This window comes from Convolutriloba macropyga, unplaced genomic scaffold, assembly GCF_964194025.1.
Source record: "Convolutriloba macropyga unplaced genomic scaffold, txConMacr16.3 SCAFFOLD_2127, whole genome shotgun sequence".
Lineage (NCBI taxonomy): Eukaryota > Metazoa > Xenacoelomorpha > Acoela > Convolutidae > Convolutriloba > Convolutriloba macropyga.
In genome coordinates, this window is record NW_027452080.1 from 20,515 (window position 1) to 37,000 (window position 16,486).

General features: G+C 34.9%; 1 protein-coding gene across 1 annotated transcript; it reads right to left on the bottom strand.

Annotated features, from left to right (window-relative positions):
• Positions 1-1,932: 1,932 nt before the first annotated feature.
• On the bottom strand, positions 1,933-15,277 carry LOC142357170 (uncharacterized). Its single transcript, XM_075408846.1, has 6 exons — positions 15,082-15,277; positions 14,421-14,643; positions 13,790-13,859; positions 6,385-6,525; positions 3,127-3,205; positions 1,933-2,259 (listed from the first exon to the last, which is right to left on the bottom strand). The coding sequence occupies exons 1-6, from the start codon at positions 15,268-15,270 to the stop codon at positions 2,161-2,163; spliced, it is 801 nt and encodes a 266-aa protein (XP_075264961.1). The 5' UTR covers positions 15,271-15,277; the 3' UTR covers positions 1,933-2,160.
• Between the last annotated feature and the right edge of the window lie 1,209 nt (positions 15,278-16,486).

Below are 16,486 nucleotides of genomic sequence, written 5' to 3' on the forward strand. Positions count from 1 at the left end.
TTTCAAATTTTTTACTGTAAAATTTGAAAAGTGATTGAAACTTACCAACAATTAAAGCTGCTTTATCAACTGGGACCGTGTTCCAAAGTCATGCCACTATTTAACTCTATAATTTGAGAATACTAGCTGCTTTTATTATGAACCACAGATACTTTCTCTATGAAGTTAAAATTGAAGAGTCACCAATAAAAAAGTAATTGCCGGCTGAACAGAAGGTTTGAACGCCCCTCAGCTTGAAAAGCAATTTCTCAGCGGGGATGTTTTAATTTTACTTCTTATTGCAACGTTAACAGAAATATGTATATATCTTTTTTATCGGGGCAAAAGTTAATATACTCTTGAACTTTAATCTGAAAAATCAACTAAATTTTGATCTCATCGGAATCAAAACTTTTGCCATTACCTTTAATCATGAACTGGTTTTCAATTTTATCTACAGATCATCTTTTTTGTTTACTAGGTTTCTAATATGCATCAGTTATACCCATATCCGTTGATTCTAACCCATTCTTTACTAAAATTTCTGTTTGGTTAAACAATTTGTCAGACCTAAAACTGCGATTTTGCGTTTCTAGACTCTGAAGCCAGAACAAAAACAGATATGTTTGGACGAACCGCAATTGACCCGGAGGTTTTTTGTGGTAAAATCTAAACGAAGAATGAACGCACGAAATTCAAACTTAAAAACATAAAACTTGAGCATGTAAAAAGTTCACCCCACATATGAAAACAGCAAACTTAGAACGCTCGAAGTTCCTTTTTTAAGCCATATAGTGAACAAAATCCATCATATGGTGAAAAATTCTGGCTAGAGTATCCACTTAAAAGAAAGTCTTCGAGGTAGGAAAACAATCATCAGTCGACTAGAAAATTAGCAAACTGTTGAATGTTTATATAAAAATGACCGCCAACCTAGTGCCTTAATTTACACAATACCAATTCTTTCTGATACAAAGCCGTTTGTTTCTATATGAAGAGAATTACTTTCGGTGCATTAGTAGCGGCGTAGCTATACAGATTACGCTCTTAAAAATTGCATGTAAACTGATTATAAATTGCAGTTAAATTTAACCAGATTTTGCAAGTAAATTGTTCTTTAATGCAACTCATCTAGAATTTTCCTGCACACACCTAAAATTGCCTGCAACTCTAGGCAAAATTTTCTGCAAGTTACCTAGAATTTGTAGTTATACTTGTCCAGATTTTTACCTGCAAAAAAGATTTCTGGGTCAATTAACCTGCAATTTTCGCATGTTTTTTTTGCAGGTAAAATTCTAGGCGGGCTTTGTTTCTTTTTGTTTGATTTTTTGTTTCTGTTCTTATGTTTTGTGTCTTAGGCTATTGGATTTCTGATTGCATTGATTTACCTTTCTCGACATTGAACATATAAAATTTAGTTGTGGATTTGTTGGTCAATTTCTGATAGTTTTTCAATTGGCTTAAGAGCCGACTGCTGGCTACTAGAATCACTCTCAATTACGACTCAGTTGTTTTTAAGACATATGACAATTGTTTGACAATTGCGAAATCATCTTTTTTTTAAAACTGCTGTTAAAATTACCGAGGAAAATATTCGTTCTGTTTTCACTATTTTCTACATCACGTTCCGACCCTTAATTGTCTGAAAAGTCAATTTGAGCAATGAAAACAAAATAAAAAGTCGAGAGGAGCATGCCAAAAACTCTCATCGAGAGCAACGATTATAGATGAAAGGCATAATAATTTTGCTGAAATTTTCTAGTTTTCTGCTCGGACTTACTTTGTATCATTCTAATCATGCATTGAGAAGTATTATAGTAACTTCAATCAGAGTTTTTGAATGTTTTTTAATATCAAAATCTACGTACAGAAAATAATATTGTTGCTTGAGTTTGCAAGTAAATTGTAGGTAACGTATTCTAGAAAATTGCGTGAATCATTTTTGCAGGTAATGTTGCAGATAATTTTGCCTGCAAATTTGCTTACATGCAAACGTTGTGGGTAAATTTACATGGATAATTTTAGGGTGATCTTGAAACTTTGGAAAGAACTGTAATAAAATAGATGTCTCATGCACTAACCACAAACTTCTATGGTACACTAATTCAGTCAAATTGTTTTTGAGTTCTTTTATTGCAGTATTTCTGCTACAATGCTGTCCCTATTTCTGCTCAAATTTGTCTAGAGAATATTTGTCTGTAACTCCACATCCAGCACTGATTCATACACTGTCCAGTCTGATTGCAGTCTGCTGTACGAATACTGCGGCGGCAAATTCACCTATACACAAACTAATAAACAAACCCAAATCTCAAAACTTTTTATTTTAAAGCTCAGAGCTCAGTAATATAGCCAGCTATAATCGAACTCGTGTACAATTTACGTGACTCGGACGAAGTCACTGAGAAACTCTGTCAGTAATCGAGAACCACGTAGCGGTACGAGGATCAGCCAGAATTTCGAAATGACTTTTACCGAGTCCCGCAGACCAGCTTGAAATATACAAAATTGAGGTTTGGAATCTGGTAATGTATATAGAAGCATCTTGCATTGCAGAATCTGGCTTTTAAAACTTGTACTTGAGTGTTCCAAACAGCCTGGCAATATCATAGCCACAATTGCTCAACTCTTAATAGACTGGATAATGATAACAATGATAATCAAAACCCAAAAGGCGTTTTGATTACAGGGCTGTAAAAAAACAACAAAAACAACTTCTGGCCAGATTTTCCCAAACCAAAGCAAATTTTGATTAGACTGACTATCGTTGAGCTCATGACGGGAACGGGTGCTCGAAATTAAAGGTCCGGACCTCCGTTAGGTAGGAAAATGTGTGAAATGGCCTGAAATATATCTGATTAGAGTTTGCGTTGCAACGCAAACTCTAATCAGATAAATTTCAGACCATTTCCCACATTTCCAACATAAAAGTTCCTAAACGTTTGCACTCATGTATGCATGTACGAACCCAGATTGACGTCCCATAGACTATGGTCTTTGGGACCTCAATCTGGGTTCGTGCATGCTTAAATTAATGCAAAAGTTTAGGAACTTTTATGGCTGCAAAAATGAAACGGATCCGAACGTCGCAATGTCGCTGATTGGCTTTGGGGTAGAAAATTGGTAATTAGAGCTCAAAGAATATACCTTCCACTCGATTGTCATGTTGGAATTGACATCGGCCAGTATCTGTCCCAGAGAGGCCAGACGCATGCTCACATACTGCCTGGAACAGAATTATAACTATGACATCAATACCCAGGTTTAGGTCTCGACTTATGAAGAGACCATAACTTAGTGAGAAAAGACAAAATTTGATTCAGGAAATAAATTAAGCCCACTTTAACTGCAATGATGGACCTTGTATTTATAGTATCTTGTATTTATTTCTTATTTGCCATATCTTGTATTTACAGTCAATGTTGACTTCCAATAGACTTTTGAATTCTTTTAATAAGTTGAGGTCTAGACTGGGGTAATCTCGAAGACAACTGAACTTTTACAAATACTAGCTGAATCATGATTAAACTAATATTTGAAAACTCCAGTTGTCTTCAAGTTTAACCCGTAAAATATGTAAAAAAAGACCGCGTGCTCGAGTTAAGTAGGCTAAGAGAAGATTTCAGCTCGACCCAAGAAAAGACCGTGCTGGTCTTAAATGGGATTTGATTAGACCTCGCCTCGTTTCATGATCAGACTTTGGCTCGTTCAAATTTGGTCTCGATCAGACATTTCCTTGCTCAGATTTGGCCATGATCATGCTTTAGGAAGACTCAAAGCATGTCCTCAGCCTTGTAATTTTGAACCCAACGCACCCCCGGTGCGGTTTTGATGGTCTTATCATAAGTGATTTTGAACTAAGACCTCGATCTGCCTTCAAGCAAGATTTAGCTTGAATTCAAAAGATTAGTAAAGAACTATTAAGACTTAAATTGAAATATCAAAAATCATCGAGAACGACTCAGCTCATAATAGAATAACCAACAGTTGAGACTACTTTCTGGTTTGTTAACCTGGAGTTTACTCAATCCAAGTATAGAAATATTCTAGATAGTTGTCAAAAAAGATTCATACACCTCCCGAAACAATATCAAAATCAATTTTCGTTGTCTGTGGACGTGCATATTGGGGTCCATTTTCACTAGTTATTTTTTTTGACAATTGTGAAGTGACAAGAGTTCAACAAATGTTTTGGCCCACTTGACTTATCTAAAACCATCTTGGCAAATTGATACCATGGCTTTTCTTCTCTTCGACCGATATTCAACAATTATCTCTTCTCAAAATTTGATTGATATTTTGATGTTCGTTTGTTTTTGCTCTCTGTTTTTAATGCCTGGCATCAATTTTTTTTTACAAAAAGAAGGCAATTGCCCAGCAATTTTGCCCCATTACCAATATCTTGAATTCAATTAAATATGTTTTTCTATTACCTAGGTGCATCAGAGACTTCTTTGGCAAAATTTATCAAGATCTGGACAACCTGCGCTTGAAATTTAGGCTCGTGAAGTTTTTAGCAAGATTTTGCATGATATGGCCAGGTGCAACAAATGTTGTTGGGCTTGATTTATAAACAAAATACGCAAAAAATGGTCTCAATAAACTTCCTGTGAAAAAAATGCCGAGGTCTTTGGCACATTTCTTTTGCGAAAATTTATTAACGAATTAAGAGAACATTTTTTGATGAAATTTTTTCAGTAAGGAGAAAGGAGTTTCCTATTGAATTTGGCTTTTAAAAATCAAATTGAAATTCATTGTTCCCAACAATATTGTAATCATTTGGCGTTTTTCTGTAATACTTGTTTTTTGGTGACCTTTGCTAATATTTTTAAGCCAGGAGCGTAAAAAAATTCACCGATAAAAAATTCTAGCAAAACATTTAGTGCTACCCTTAATGAGAGTAGGAGAAGTAGAATTTTAGAGTGTAATTTTAAGAAAAGAATGGAAGAAAAAGATTATTTGTATAAAACAGAGAATATCTATAACTTTTTTGTGTATAAAAAAAGAGTGTAAGTATGTAGTATAAACCACCTTTATTATATCTTTAATTCCTAACCTTACACTCGTCATCTACAGTTACTACTCCACCATTATTAAGGGTGGCACAAACGTGGTAAACTTTCATTAAAATCATGTGTGCTCTATCCTCGTTATTTTTCGGTTTGAGTTTAAACCGTGACATCTAAGGTCGCAAAAATTATATTATCAGTGTCTCCATTGTGAATGGATCCAATTCACGATTTCTGCAAAGCAGTCACTAACTTATGCCTTTGTCAAATAATAGACAAAAATTGTAATTTGCAACAAACTCATCAAACGTCTGAATTGAAATTTAATTTCTTAAAATATCAAGATAAGCCGTTTTTGTAAGTTTTATCGTAACGTGCCAGTAACCTGAAAACTGTTGCAATGAGGTCTTTCAGTTATGTTTGCATATTTTTGTTGGATTCTTGTTGTTTTTGCAAAGTCTTCCTATTTGGAACAAATAGTACTGTTTGCATATCAATTTCTCAAAGATAGGAGTCAAAGTCATTAGCATTGCGATAGATCGATCAATTAGTAATTGTCAAACCCGGGTGGAGGAATAATAGGAAAAATATATAAAATAAGCGATGAAAAGTTTTTTTCACAGCAAATTTTGTACATATTTTTGCTGTAAAATGCGGTGAAATTATGTAATTTCACCACTAGAGTAAACGGAGAAAAGTTCACCACATTTCACCGCTAATATATGTAATATCACTGCTTACTATAAGTTACCGTCCGTACGCGTGTTAGACCCTCTAACCTCCTACATGTTGGACACTTCTTCTTCCACTGCACCACCTCTCACTACCTCTTCTCACTACCTCCCACACCTCTTCTAGAACCTTTTTTTGAATTTAAATCAAATTGACTCTACTTTCTGTAAAACATGCGCGTTGAATTTTGGTAAGATTTGCGATTTTTAGCTGTGAAAAGATATATTTTGGTGGTGAACTGCGGTGAATTTTTGTAAGTTCACCGCTTACCCTTGCGGTGAAAATACATAACTTCGCCGCATTCACCACCCAAGTGCCACTCGCTCACAAAAGCCTTATGGAAATAGCCTATAGTTGTATAATTTATGTAATTTCATCGCTACCAGGCGACAATTTTTTTCACCGCATTCACCGCCTTATTAATGTAATTTCACCGCATTCACCGCTTATCTTACAAAGTTTTCAAAATTAAACCGCTCATCTTACATATTTTTTTTGCGTTGAATGACGGTGACCCTCGACATGTGAATTATCTTCATGCGAAACTCTTTCACTTTTCTGTTTAACTTAATTTCATTAAGTTCGAATTTTTCAAGTTTTCGGCAGAAAATGGAGACTCAATTTGACTTGTTACAATAATAATGATTGATATAGAATTTCTCACCTCAATTCTTCTGTCTTACACGTGGGGCACACACTTTGACTGTAGATTTGTGACTGTTGACTTGTGTCCAGAACCTGACACTTTGAGAGGTAGTTGTGGAAGAAGGAAGTACCGCTGGACCACGTGTTAACTTTCAGGCTTCTATTTGCACAACATCATAAGTTCATAGGAGTTTTATCAACAGCTTTATCAACAGCCGACAATTAAGTTCAAAAAACAACTATATAAATCTCAGAAACAATAGCTCTCACAATAAAAGCCTATTTTAAAAAGCATGCGAAAAGTTATTTTAACAGCAAAATGATTGATCGGAAACGAAGGATTGCAGAAAAGTGAAGTGTACTGATTTGAGGCTGCAGCGAATGACTCCAACAGAAAGCAGAAAATGAAGCCCAGTATTGTAATTTATCGATATTGAATTGGTATTCCACGAAGCGTTTTTTGAACAGAGAACAATACAAGACAAGAAATACAATTTTTAAGTGATCTAGTTTTAGGAAAACCTGTTTGAGTTGATTTAAACTAAACCTCGGTACAGAATGTGGTGACATTTGATTTGAATGGAATCACTGCCGGGCTTTTATTACATCCATTAAATCTTTTAGATCAGGTTGAAGTCGCTGTAACTCACTAAAGTTCTTTCGTGTAAAATTGCAAGCCATTTCTGGTATGATAAAAAATCGCACAATTTCTTATTGACAAATTCATGCGTGTAATTTTAAGTGAGATGTTTTCATACTGTGATGATTAAGTACAGAACTTTTTGCGTGATTAACAGTACCGGAGGAACGACCAGTTTTAATCGGAATTTCTGTCTGCATCTTATTTCCTTCAATTGTTCCATTGAACAATCATGAAATCAAAAAACGAACATCGAAATGTTTTCGAAGTATAGTCAGATTTGAAAAGCAAAAAAAGACACAAAGAACATCACTCCATCTAGATTACATTAGTGGTCAGTACAGACTCCCCAATAGGGCATAATTGACCCATTTTTGAGAGTGGATTTCCCACGCAATCTTATTACATTAATTATGTGCAAAATACTAATATTCGCAAAATTGGATTGGATTGAAATATTTTGAGGGGATGTTTCGGTGAATACACTGATGGAATAGTGTGAGTGTTTTTCAAAGGCAAATGCAATCAGATTTGACAATTTGAGTAAATAGATTTCACGATTAGCCTAAATCAGGAAAAAATCGACTTAGGACTACATACATTAAGCTCAATTATGGGAGAGAAGATATTTCTACATTTAATTATCGATTAAATATACAAGAGAATTTAAAAAATATTGGAACAAAAGAGTGTAAAATGGCTTCTTTATGCTTTGTAAAATCCACTGACACAAATTTGTCAGCGTAGGTTATTTTGTATTGTCAATATTGTCCCCTGAACCACTCTAAAAGTTCTTTCTGGGAAACACTGACGAATTAGTGTAGGTGTAGCTCAAGTTTCCGTAAATGAAACCCACTGGCCTAAAATAAGGGAGAATTTGAACTAAATTAAGAGGTCTGTTTTGACCAGTAATGTATAATTTATTGACTTTATGGAGTATGACGTTAGGTTGCAAGGAATAAAAAAATGATGTTCTGTAGTCGGGCTGCAAGAAAAGGTGTACAACTTCTGCAACGTATTTTGAGCAAGTAATGTCAAAAGTGTTTTGAATGTGAAAAGAGTAAACAAGAAAATCATAGGAACAGAAACAGAAACATAAACTAAGTTTTGGCAAGCAAAAAATATATTAGCGGCCTCACTGATCGAAACATATGGGTTTTAATTTTTTTTGTGGTCATCAGTGATTTCGTAAGATCTGCCGTGTACGATCTAATAACCACTATGTTCAAAACAGCTTTTAGTGAATGTTTGAAAACGTTACTCATATGAGATACTTTTCTCAGAACCTAGTGGCATCCAACAAAAATGGTCAAAACATTATTTTTGAATCGCCATCATAAGTTTACGTTATAAGATCTCAACTTAAGCATACTACATCATCAAGATGAATTGTACTACTTTTAGGCGTCAAGGCATTTTGACACATTAAGTGACTGCAATTGTACTCTTCCGGTGTGGTCTATATAGTTTTACACTATTTGTTCCAATATAACGTTGATTGTAAGACCACTTCATTTGAAAATTCAAGACAATCTTTTCATTAAAAATGTGGGATATACCTCTGACTACAATATAGCAATTTATCAATTCCGTGCAAATAAACATTTTCATGCCAGAAAGTTTTATGATCTAAAATGAAACAACCACCTTTTCACGAGATCTAATAAATCGGGCGAATAAAAAAATGCAGGCAACAGGTAGTGTTTTCTTTGTTATTGCACTATATAATTGAAGCATTAAAAGGTGTTATGTTATTGGGTATTTGTTCCAGCATATTGTGCATTGTGTGTACCACATCTCGTTTTTTATCTTTCTGGTGACGAACCAGGACATCTTTTGTCCACATTTTATTTTACAAATTGAGTTGTAACTTTGCAAACTAAAGATTATAAAACTAACCTCAATCACCAAGTTTTGAGGCTCCATTAATAGACAAATACGGCTAAAACACTGTTATAAGAAGTTTTTTACATGAGTACTGTTGTTTTGAATTTCCTGTTGATAAAATTTGCTTTAACCACTGCTTCGACTGTCTCTCTATTCAATAGGAACTAACTAGTTGTCCCAGAGTTAGACTGATTTAAAATCAGCACTTATCTTTTTCGTGGAAAATTTTGTTTATGCTGTAGCTAAAAACCTTCGCATTTATTAGTTTTGCATTTAAAATATATGTCAAAGATTGGTCAGAATAGCGCGGTCTCTAAATTTGCGAACTTAATTCTTCCTTTTCCGACCAATTTGATTCTTACGATTCAATGCTTGTGAAGCTTAGAGCGTGCGTGACGACAATCAAATACGGCAGAGACACCGGGCAAACATTGGTTTTGAGATCTCCACTAATAAAATATGCTGCAACCATACGATTCTGACTGCCTTGCTCCTAAATGGCAATCAAAACAAAATTTTGCAAAATTATTGCCTACCTATCTGCGATTGTTAACGTTACTCCGGTAAATTTACTCAAAAGGAGCCAACCCGTTATCCCAAAAATATACTGATTTAAAATCAGCACTTATCTTTTTCTTGGAAAAATTTTGTTTATGCTGTAGCTAAAAAACATTTGCATTTATTAGTTTTGCATTTAAAATATATGTCAAAGATTGGTCAGAATAGCGCGGTCTCTAAATTTGCGAACTGAATTCTTCCTTTTCCGACCAATTTGATTCTTACGATGCAATGCTTGTGAAGCTTAGAGCGTGCGTGACGACAATCAAATACGGCAGAGACACCGGGAAAACATTGGTTTTGAGATCTCCACTAATAAAATATGCTGCAACCATACGATTCTGACTGCCTTGCTCTTAAATGGCAATCAAAACAAAATTTTGCAAAATTATTGCCTACCCGGGTCGAGGTTTGGCGTTGAATTTTTGTAAGAAATGCGGTGAAATGCGATGAAAAAAATAATTTTCACCGCGTATTTCTTACATCTTTTTGCGGTGAATGCGGTGAATCGCGGTGAATTATTTATTTTCACCGCGTTCTCAGTATTCTTACGAAAAGGATTCGTCCCCGCACGGGATCGAACCTCTGCCCTCCTGCATGCCTTCACCTGCTTACTCCACTGCTCCAACTGTTACTTACTTATTTGCTATTTATAGTGAATTTAAATCAGGTTGAGTAAACGTTGGAAAGCAAATGCGGTGAATTTTTGTAAGAAATGCGGTGATTTTCGCGGTGAATTTTTGTAAGAAATGCGGTGAAATGCGGTGAAATATTTTTTTTCACCGCATTCACCGCTTTCACCGCTTTCACCGCAATTCTTACATTAATTTGACACAAAAACCGATGCGGTGAATTTTTGTAAGAAATGCGGTGAATTTTGCGGTGAATTTTTGTAAGAAATGCGGTGAAATATTTATTCTCACCGCATTCACCGCAATCACCGCATTTCTTACAAAAGTTCACCGCATTCACCGAAATTTCTTACAAAAATTTACCCAAAAACCTCGACCCGGGTACCTATCTGCGATTGTTAACGTTACTCCGGTAAATTTACTCAAAAGGAGCCAACCCGTTATCCCAAAAAAATACTGATTTAAAATCAACACCTATCTTTTTCTTAGAAAAATTTTATTTATGTTGTAGCAAAAAATAACCGCTGTAAGCAAATTAAATGTACACAGATTGATCAGATTAGTGACATGAATCTAAACATTTTGCTGCAGCTTTTCGAATTTGTCTACCAAGGAAAATGAAGCCATTTCTATCATTCTAAAATTTTGATAAATGCTGGCTACAAATATTCTCCGACCGGATTCAAGTCCCAGGACATTTCAGAGCTGAATCTTTACATTCACATGGTAACCCGAAACCTCAGCTCTGAAAAATAGTACATACTAAGTCCAATTCTGTGCATTTATGAGCTTGATAAATTCAGAAGAGATTTTTAAATCATGATATTGTACTTGACAGATTAAAACCAGACAAAATTCACGTGAAATTGAAATTTCGATCATACTAAGAAAGAATGAGCTTGACGAAATCACGTTAAAACTATTAAAACTATCGTCCCAGAATGTAACGACATGTTACCACCAGAGACGTCTTGAAAACAACATAAAATACAAATACCCACTGAGTTTGGGGGGAGGGGGGGGTCTAAACAGAGTAGAACAGATCCACGGGGTAGATCTAGTTTCGATGAAGATCCAGAATTCATTTTGTCAGCCACTTCAGAGAAACTAGGTTGACCGGATATTTTTACTCTGATCATTCCAATTATTGACATGATCATGATACTTGGCAGATTAAAATACAGAATAAAAGTTACTATGATTCGGCGCTGGAAATAAATGTGACCTCAGCTCGGGCGCCACTGTTTTGAAGACTGGCGAAAAGACTGAGGAGAAGACTGGCGGGAAAAAAGCGGTAGGAAAAGACGGTCTAATCGATTGCTAACCAATGTGGTATAAAATCATTTGTAATGGAAACAAGAGTTGATCAGAAAGATTGCTACATAGCTGTTTTCGCCCTCTCGAAATTATTCAACAACCCGGCTGCTTTTGTTCATCAATGGGCTCTAAATCAGGCGCTATAACATTACATTATCCGAGCAATTCCGGGAAAGGAGTTCTCGCTTTGACAGCATCGTTTCACAGTTCTCTGATTCCAGATATCCAGAAAATAAGCCAGTTAAAATCATCTCTATTAAAAACGGCAGAAAAAGTAGATACTGGAATGAGAATCTCGAGTGAGAAGTATCTCAAAAAGAAGGCACCTGAGAGCAAGTTTGAACGTCTTCAAAGTATTGTAAACAGTTAATTGAAACCGATTAACTCGTATCTATTCATCAAACCTCATCATTTATTCTCATCATGAAGTTTGCTGTAATTGTTTCAAATTGTGTCAACCTGTTACAAGTTTAAAGATGATGGAAGTTTTTCATCCGAGTCGGTCCTGAGAGGTGATTTTAGGACGTTTCCCCCAAATTGAGAAACAAGTGGAAATTCACGCTAAGCAGAATTAGCCACTAAACATCAATTTCTAATGAATTCAATGACCGTGTTATTATTTAATCTTTTGTGCATGATATGATGGCTTTGTCTCGCACTTTCTAAGCTCTGGTAGGTTGAAGTAGATAAAATTCTTACCTGAAATGAAAGGTTGTACAGAAAAGCATAAACGAGTTCTTCATTACGATAATTCAAAGCTGTACAGGATCGAGGTGCTGCCTACAATTCTTCAAACACGCATGAGCCAGAAGATCAAGGCAATACCATATTAACTTCGTCACCGTCATTCGAAGATTATTCAACATTGCTGGCTAATAGCAACAACCATTTCAAAGAGATTCCTTCGAATTGAAAGCGTCAAATCTACTTGGAAGCAAAAACAAACGCCAGTCTCATCCTAAGATTTTTCTTGGCTCTAATGATTATATTTTGGTTTTATAATTTGGTGAAACTAAATACAAATTAGCTCTACATTTATATGATCTACATGGTTATTCATCCTCATTAGGTGAAATTAAAATCACCAAATGTCAGGATGGATATCACCTTCAAAAACATATTGAAAGTCAATTCAAACCACCCTATTACTATTAAAACTGATCTTGGCTGGACTATAAGTGGGCCAAATACAGGTCAATGAGTGGTTTGGATTCATACGTACAGTTAGATACTGTGTGAGATCAGTTAAAGCAATTGTGGGAGATCTTAGACTCAAGATGCAATACGAGCGCTAAATCGCAGTACGAGTTGAGAACTTTGAAACCGTTGGAAAAGACCACCAAATTAAAGAATTCCACCTCTGTTACCGCTCAACTCAAATTGCGTGGGAAATGTTTTTGCAAATGAAAATCTCGTGAAACAATATAACGAATTCATCAAAATTGACTCAGAAAAAGTTCTGTTCGGAAACTTCACGAGCATAACATTTAAAACACCGGAAACGAAAACAATCGTTTTTAACGCAGCATTCAGTCATCAATCACAAAAAGCAAAGACATTTCGGAGATTTTGCGATTCTAAACTAAAACTAAGCGGTCTGTCACTCAATAAATGAGATACTCAGTTGCTTTTAGACATATTGGTTAGTGAAATTGGTTCAAATGTCAATTGGAAGCTTAACTTGTTTTATTTCTCACCTCAGCTTAGGAGTGTCATAAAAAAATTGCATTCCATACTTAAACAGTTCAATCTTAAACATGGCATATTAGGATGGCTATATTCAATTCCCGTACATTCGCGATCATAAAAATTCCTATAGCTCCGGCCAGAATATAAACAACTTCTTAATTGAACTGAAAAAACAACTGACGAAAAATATTCTTGAGCAGGACAAATTCAGAACAACTTTTCAAATCATGATTTTGTACTTGACAGAATAGAACTTGATTTTTACCATAATCAGACAAAAATCATGCAAAATTGAAATTTTCGATTGTAGTTCAGAACAAATTCAGAATAACTTGGGTTGTCCTGATGTTTTACTCTGATCATTCCAATTATTGACATGATCATGATACTTGGCAGATTAAAATGCGGAATAAAATTTGTATGATGCAGCGCTGAAAAAAGTGTGACCTCAGTCGGGCGGCTCAAACAATGCATTAATTTTTTTTAGAAAAATAAATATATAGTGAGAACGAATACTATGATTTCCACGACCAGTTCATAGTTGAAAATTAGAAATGAGCCGCAGTCATGATTATAAAGTTAAGGCTAAAAAAGGAGTGTTAAGGAAAATAACATAAAATTTTCCTTGCATTCGATCAAAATAGTGCGTTATCTAAATTTGCGAACTGCGTTCTTCTATTTTCGACCAATTTGATACTTACGATGCAGTGATTGTGAAGTTTACATCATGTGTGACCAAACTCCCAAAGAAGTCGAGAACCCGGTCCACTTCTAAAATATCTCATCTTTCACACCATCAGCTGGGCAACATTTTTAATTGTAGGAGTAAACAAATTGCTTATTTTCATTCATAAGGCCCTGCTCAAATGATTGTTCCGAAAATCAACAGTGGATATAACTTATAACTAAGAAAGAATTGAAAAACCGAGAGACAAAATTGGTCAGAGGAAACGTTGAATAAAAGCAAACACATCAATACCAATATAAGCTGACTATAGTTACGTTTGACTGCAATTATCTATGATTTTTTAAACAAAACCATAAAAATGTCTTGGCCATTTTTAATGTGCAGTTTTCTAATTCCAAGTGCACAAATTATATGTTGCCATATTGCACGCTACGATGTACAATGGCACGTGCGAGCTTGGGTTTAAGTATTTGGGGGCCCTCTAAGCAAGGGTTATAACACACATATTATATATATATATATATATATATATATATATATATATATATATATATATGTATATATATATATATATATATATATATATATATATATATATATATATATATATAAATACTTAGCCGATTATAAGGGAAACTAATTACCGATAACAGAGAAAGTCCAGGTAACATTTCTATATATTCCATTCCCTATTTTCTCTTCGGTGGCTTCAATTTTGTATCGGTGGTGAACAACTGGACCAATTTGCAAACGATGATCAGTAAGCTTCAAATCATTTCCATTTGGATCCTTTAGAGTGCCTACTGTGCGTTTCCACGGGTTCAACAAGTCAATTTGTACTGCTGGCGAGTCCAATGTTCCAAGAGCCTAAGAATTGTAAACAGTTGTTTTTAAACTGTTGTTTTTTTGTTTATTAAATCTTAAAAGTTTCTCTACACAATGAAAATAACGAAAATGTTTTTAAAAGAGCTGAATTTTTATAAAACTTCTGCACAAATCAAACTATAAACTGCGGTAATGTAAAGTGGTTAAAGAAGAAAGGTATTCGTGGATTAACCAACGCTTTTTTTTCGGCCGCAAATCTAGCTTGAATCTACCCCCTTCCCTGAACAAAATTTTCCAGCTGCCGTTATAACTAAACAATGAAACTAATGCATCTTTTTGAACTGTGTCAAGGGTTTGCAAAGACTGATACGAGGTGGCTTCATCCGTGAAGATTTATATATACCAATAAAAAGCTGCGTAAACATCATTAAGTGAAAGCATCATTAATTCTACAGGGGATAAAGGAAAGTGTGCCATTACCTGTACTTGAGCTGCCTCGTCACTTAGATCAATCTTGTAAGCAACTCTCTTCACATCCAAACTCAAATCTCTCTCGGGCAACTCAGTTGAACAGTCGTCTTCTATGTGTTCAACTACCTTCTTTCCTTCGCCATCATCTGCATGTCTTTTGTTTAGTTTGTTTCGTCTGTCTGAATTGTCGGCAGTCATTCAAGAGTTTTCGTTTATTGTTTCCTTGGGAGTTGACACAAAATATAATTTTAAAAGTTTTGTTTAAAATACCTAAATTTTAAATGAAGATTTGTTCAATTTTTAGCACCTCTACAGTTTTTTGATGTTATTGTGATATCAGCAAATCAACATCGATTTATTAGGCAACAATTATTGGTAGAAGAAAATGTCTTCTCAAAGCCATCCTAAACTTTCCACGTTCATTTCCATGATTCTTTAAAACAGTGCTAATTACTGGATAACACCTCATTTTACATAAAAATATCAATAACAGCTTCCATCAAAACATAATGTGAACAAGACGGCCGCACCCTCAGCAGGTCTGTCCGCAGCACAAAGTGTTCCATCAAGCCTCTTAAGCTCATCAAGAAAGTTTAATTTGATAAATGAGACAGATTTTTTAGCAATGAAATTTGAATTCCATAAACAATTTCCAAAAAAACATTTCGTAAAAGTTCGCCAAAAACCGCAAAAGTACTTAGAGCAACCGAAGTGCTAATAATATTTTGTCATAGTCATAAAACTATTATTTGTTCGTTTTTTTGCAAAGATGATGTTTTCTGTGTTGCACTCCGATTTCAATTTTTGAAAACAGCCGATCAATTGAAATAACTTGTATTACAGACTAGCGCCACTACCAATTGTAACTTAAACTAGGTAAACACAAATTCCACAAAAGTTTTATTTGTGGGTATGTTGGAAAATTTTGCATTTGTGTTTTTTATTTCCACATTTTGTGTTTTGTGGAAAACGAGAGTTTAAGAAAGCGGAATGTGGTGGAATATCGCCATATCCCCAAGTTAGGTTTGTGAGAATGTTTTAAGTAAATTAAATTTACCTAATTCGAGTTAACTTTGCTGAAGCGGCACTAATCCATCTTTTAAGCTAGTTGTAATTGCCACCCAAATCCGATATGTGAAATTCGAATAATGAAACAAATGCTTTTTTGTTAGCTGTTGGAATTGCGAATGTTTTTCACCATACTTCATAAATAAAAATAGTATGTTCCACCCTGACATTCTCCCTAATTAATATAGAATCTGAATATTTAGGGTGGAGGTTTTACCCTATTCACAATTCCACAATTGTTCCTAGAATCTATCTTAGAGAAAACTACTGGACTGGATAGTAACTTCACAAAACCTACTACTCTTAACTAGACTGAAGGGTTATACCAGGCCCTCCGTTCAAGTCC

What these genes read in the sequence shown, in the direction of transcription:
- LOC142357170 (XM_075408846.1), bottom strand. Translation starts at nt 15,270, where the DNA reads ATGACTGCCGACAATTCAGACAGACGAAACAAACTAAACAAAAGACAT. An exon ending in TGTAAGACAGAAGAATTGAG is followed by an intron (nt 3,206 to 6,384) that starts GTGAGAAATTCT and finishes ATTCTGTTCCAG; the next exon opens with GCAGTATGTGAGCATGCGTC. An exon ending in ACATGACAATCGAGTGGAAG is followed by an intron (nt 2,260 to 3,126) that starts GTATATTCTTTG and finishes GTTTGTGTATAG; the next exon opens with GTGAATTTGCCGCCGCAGTA.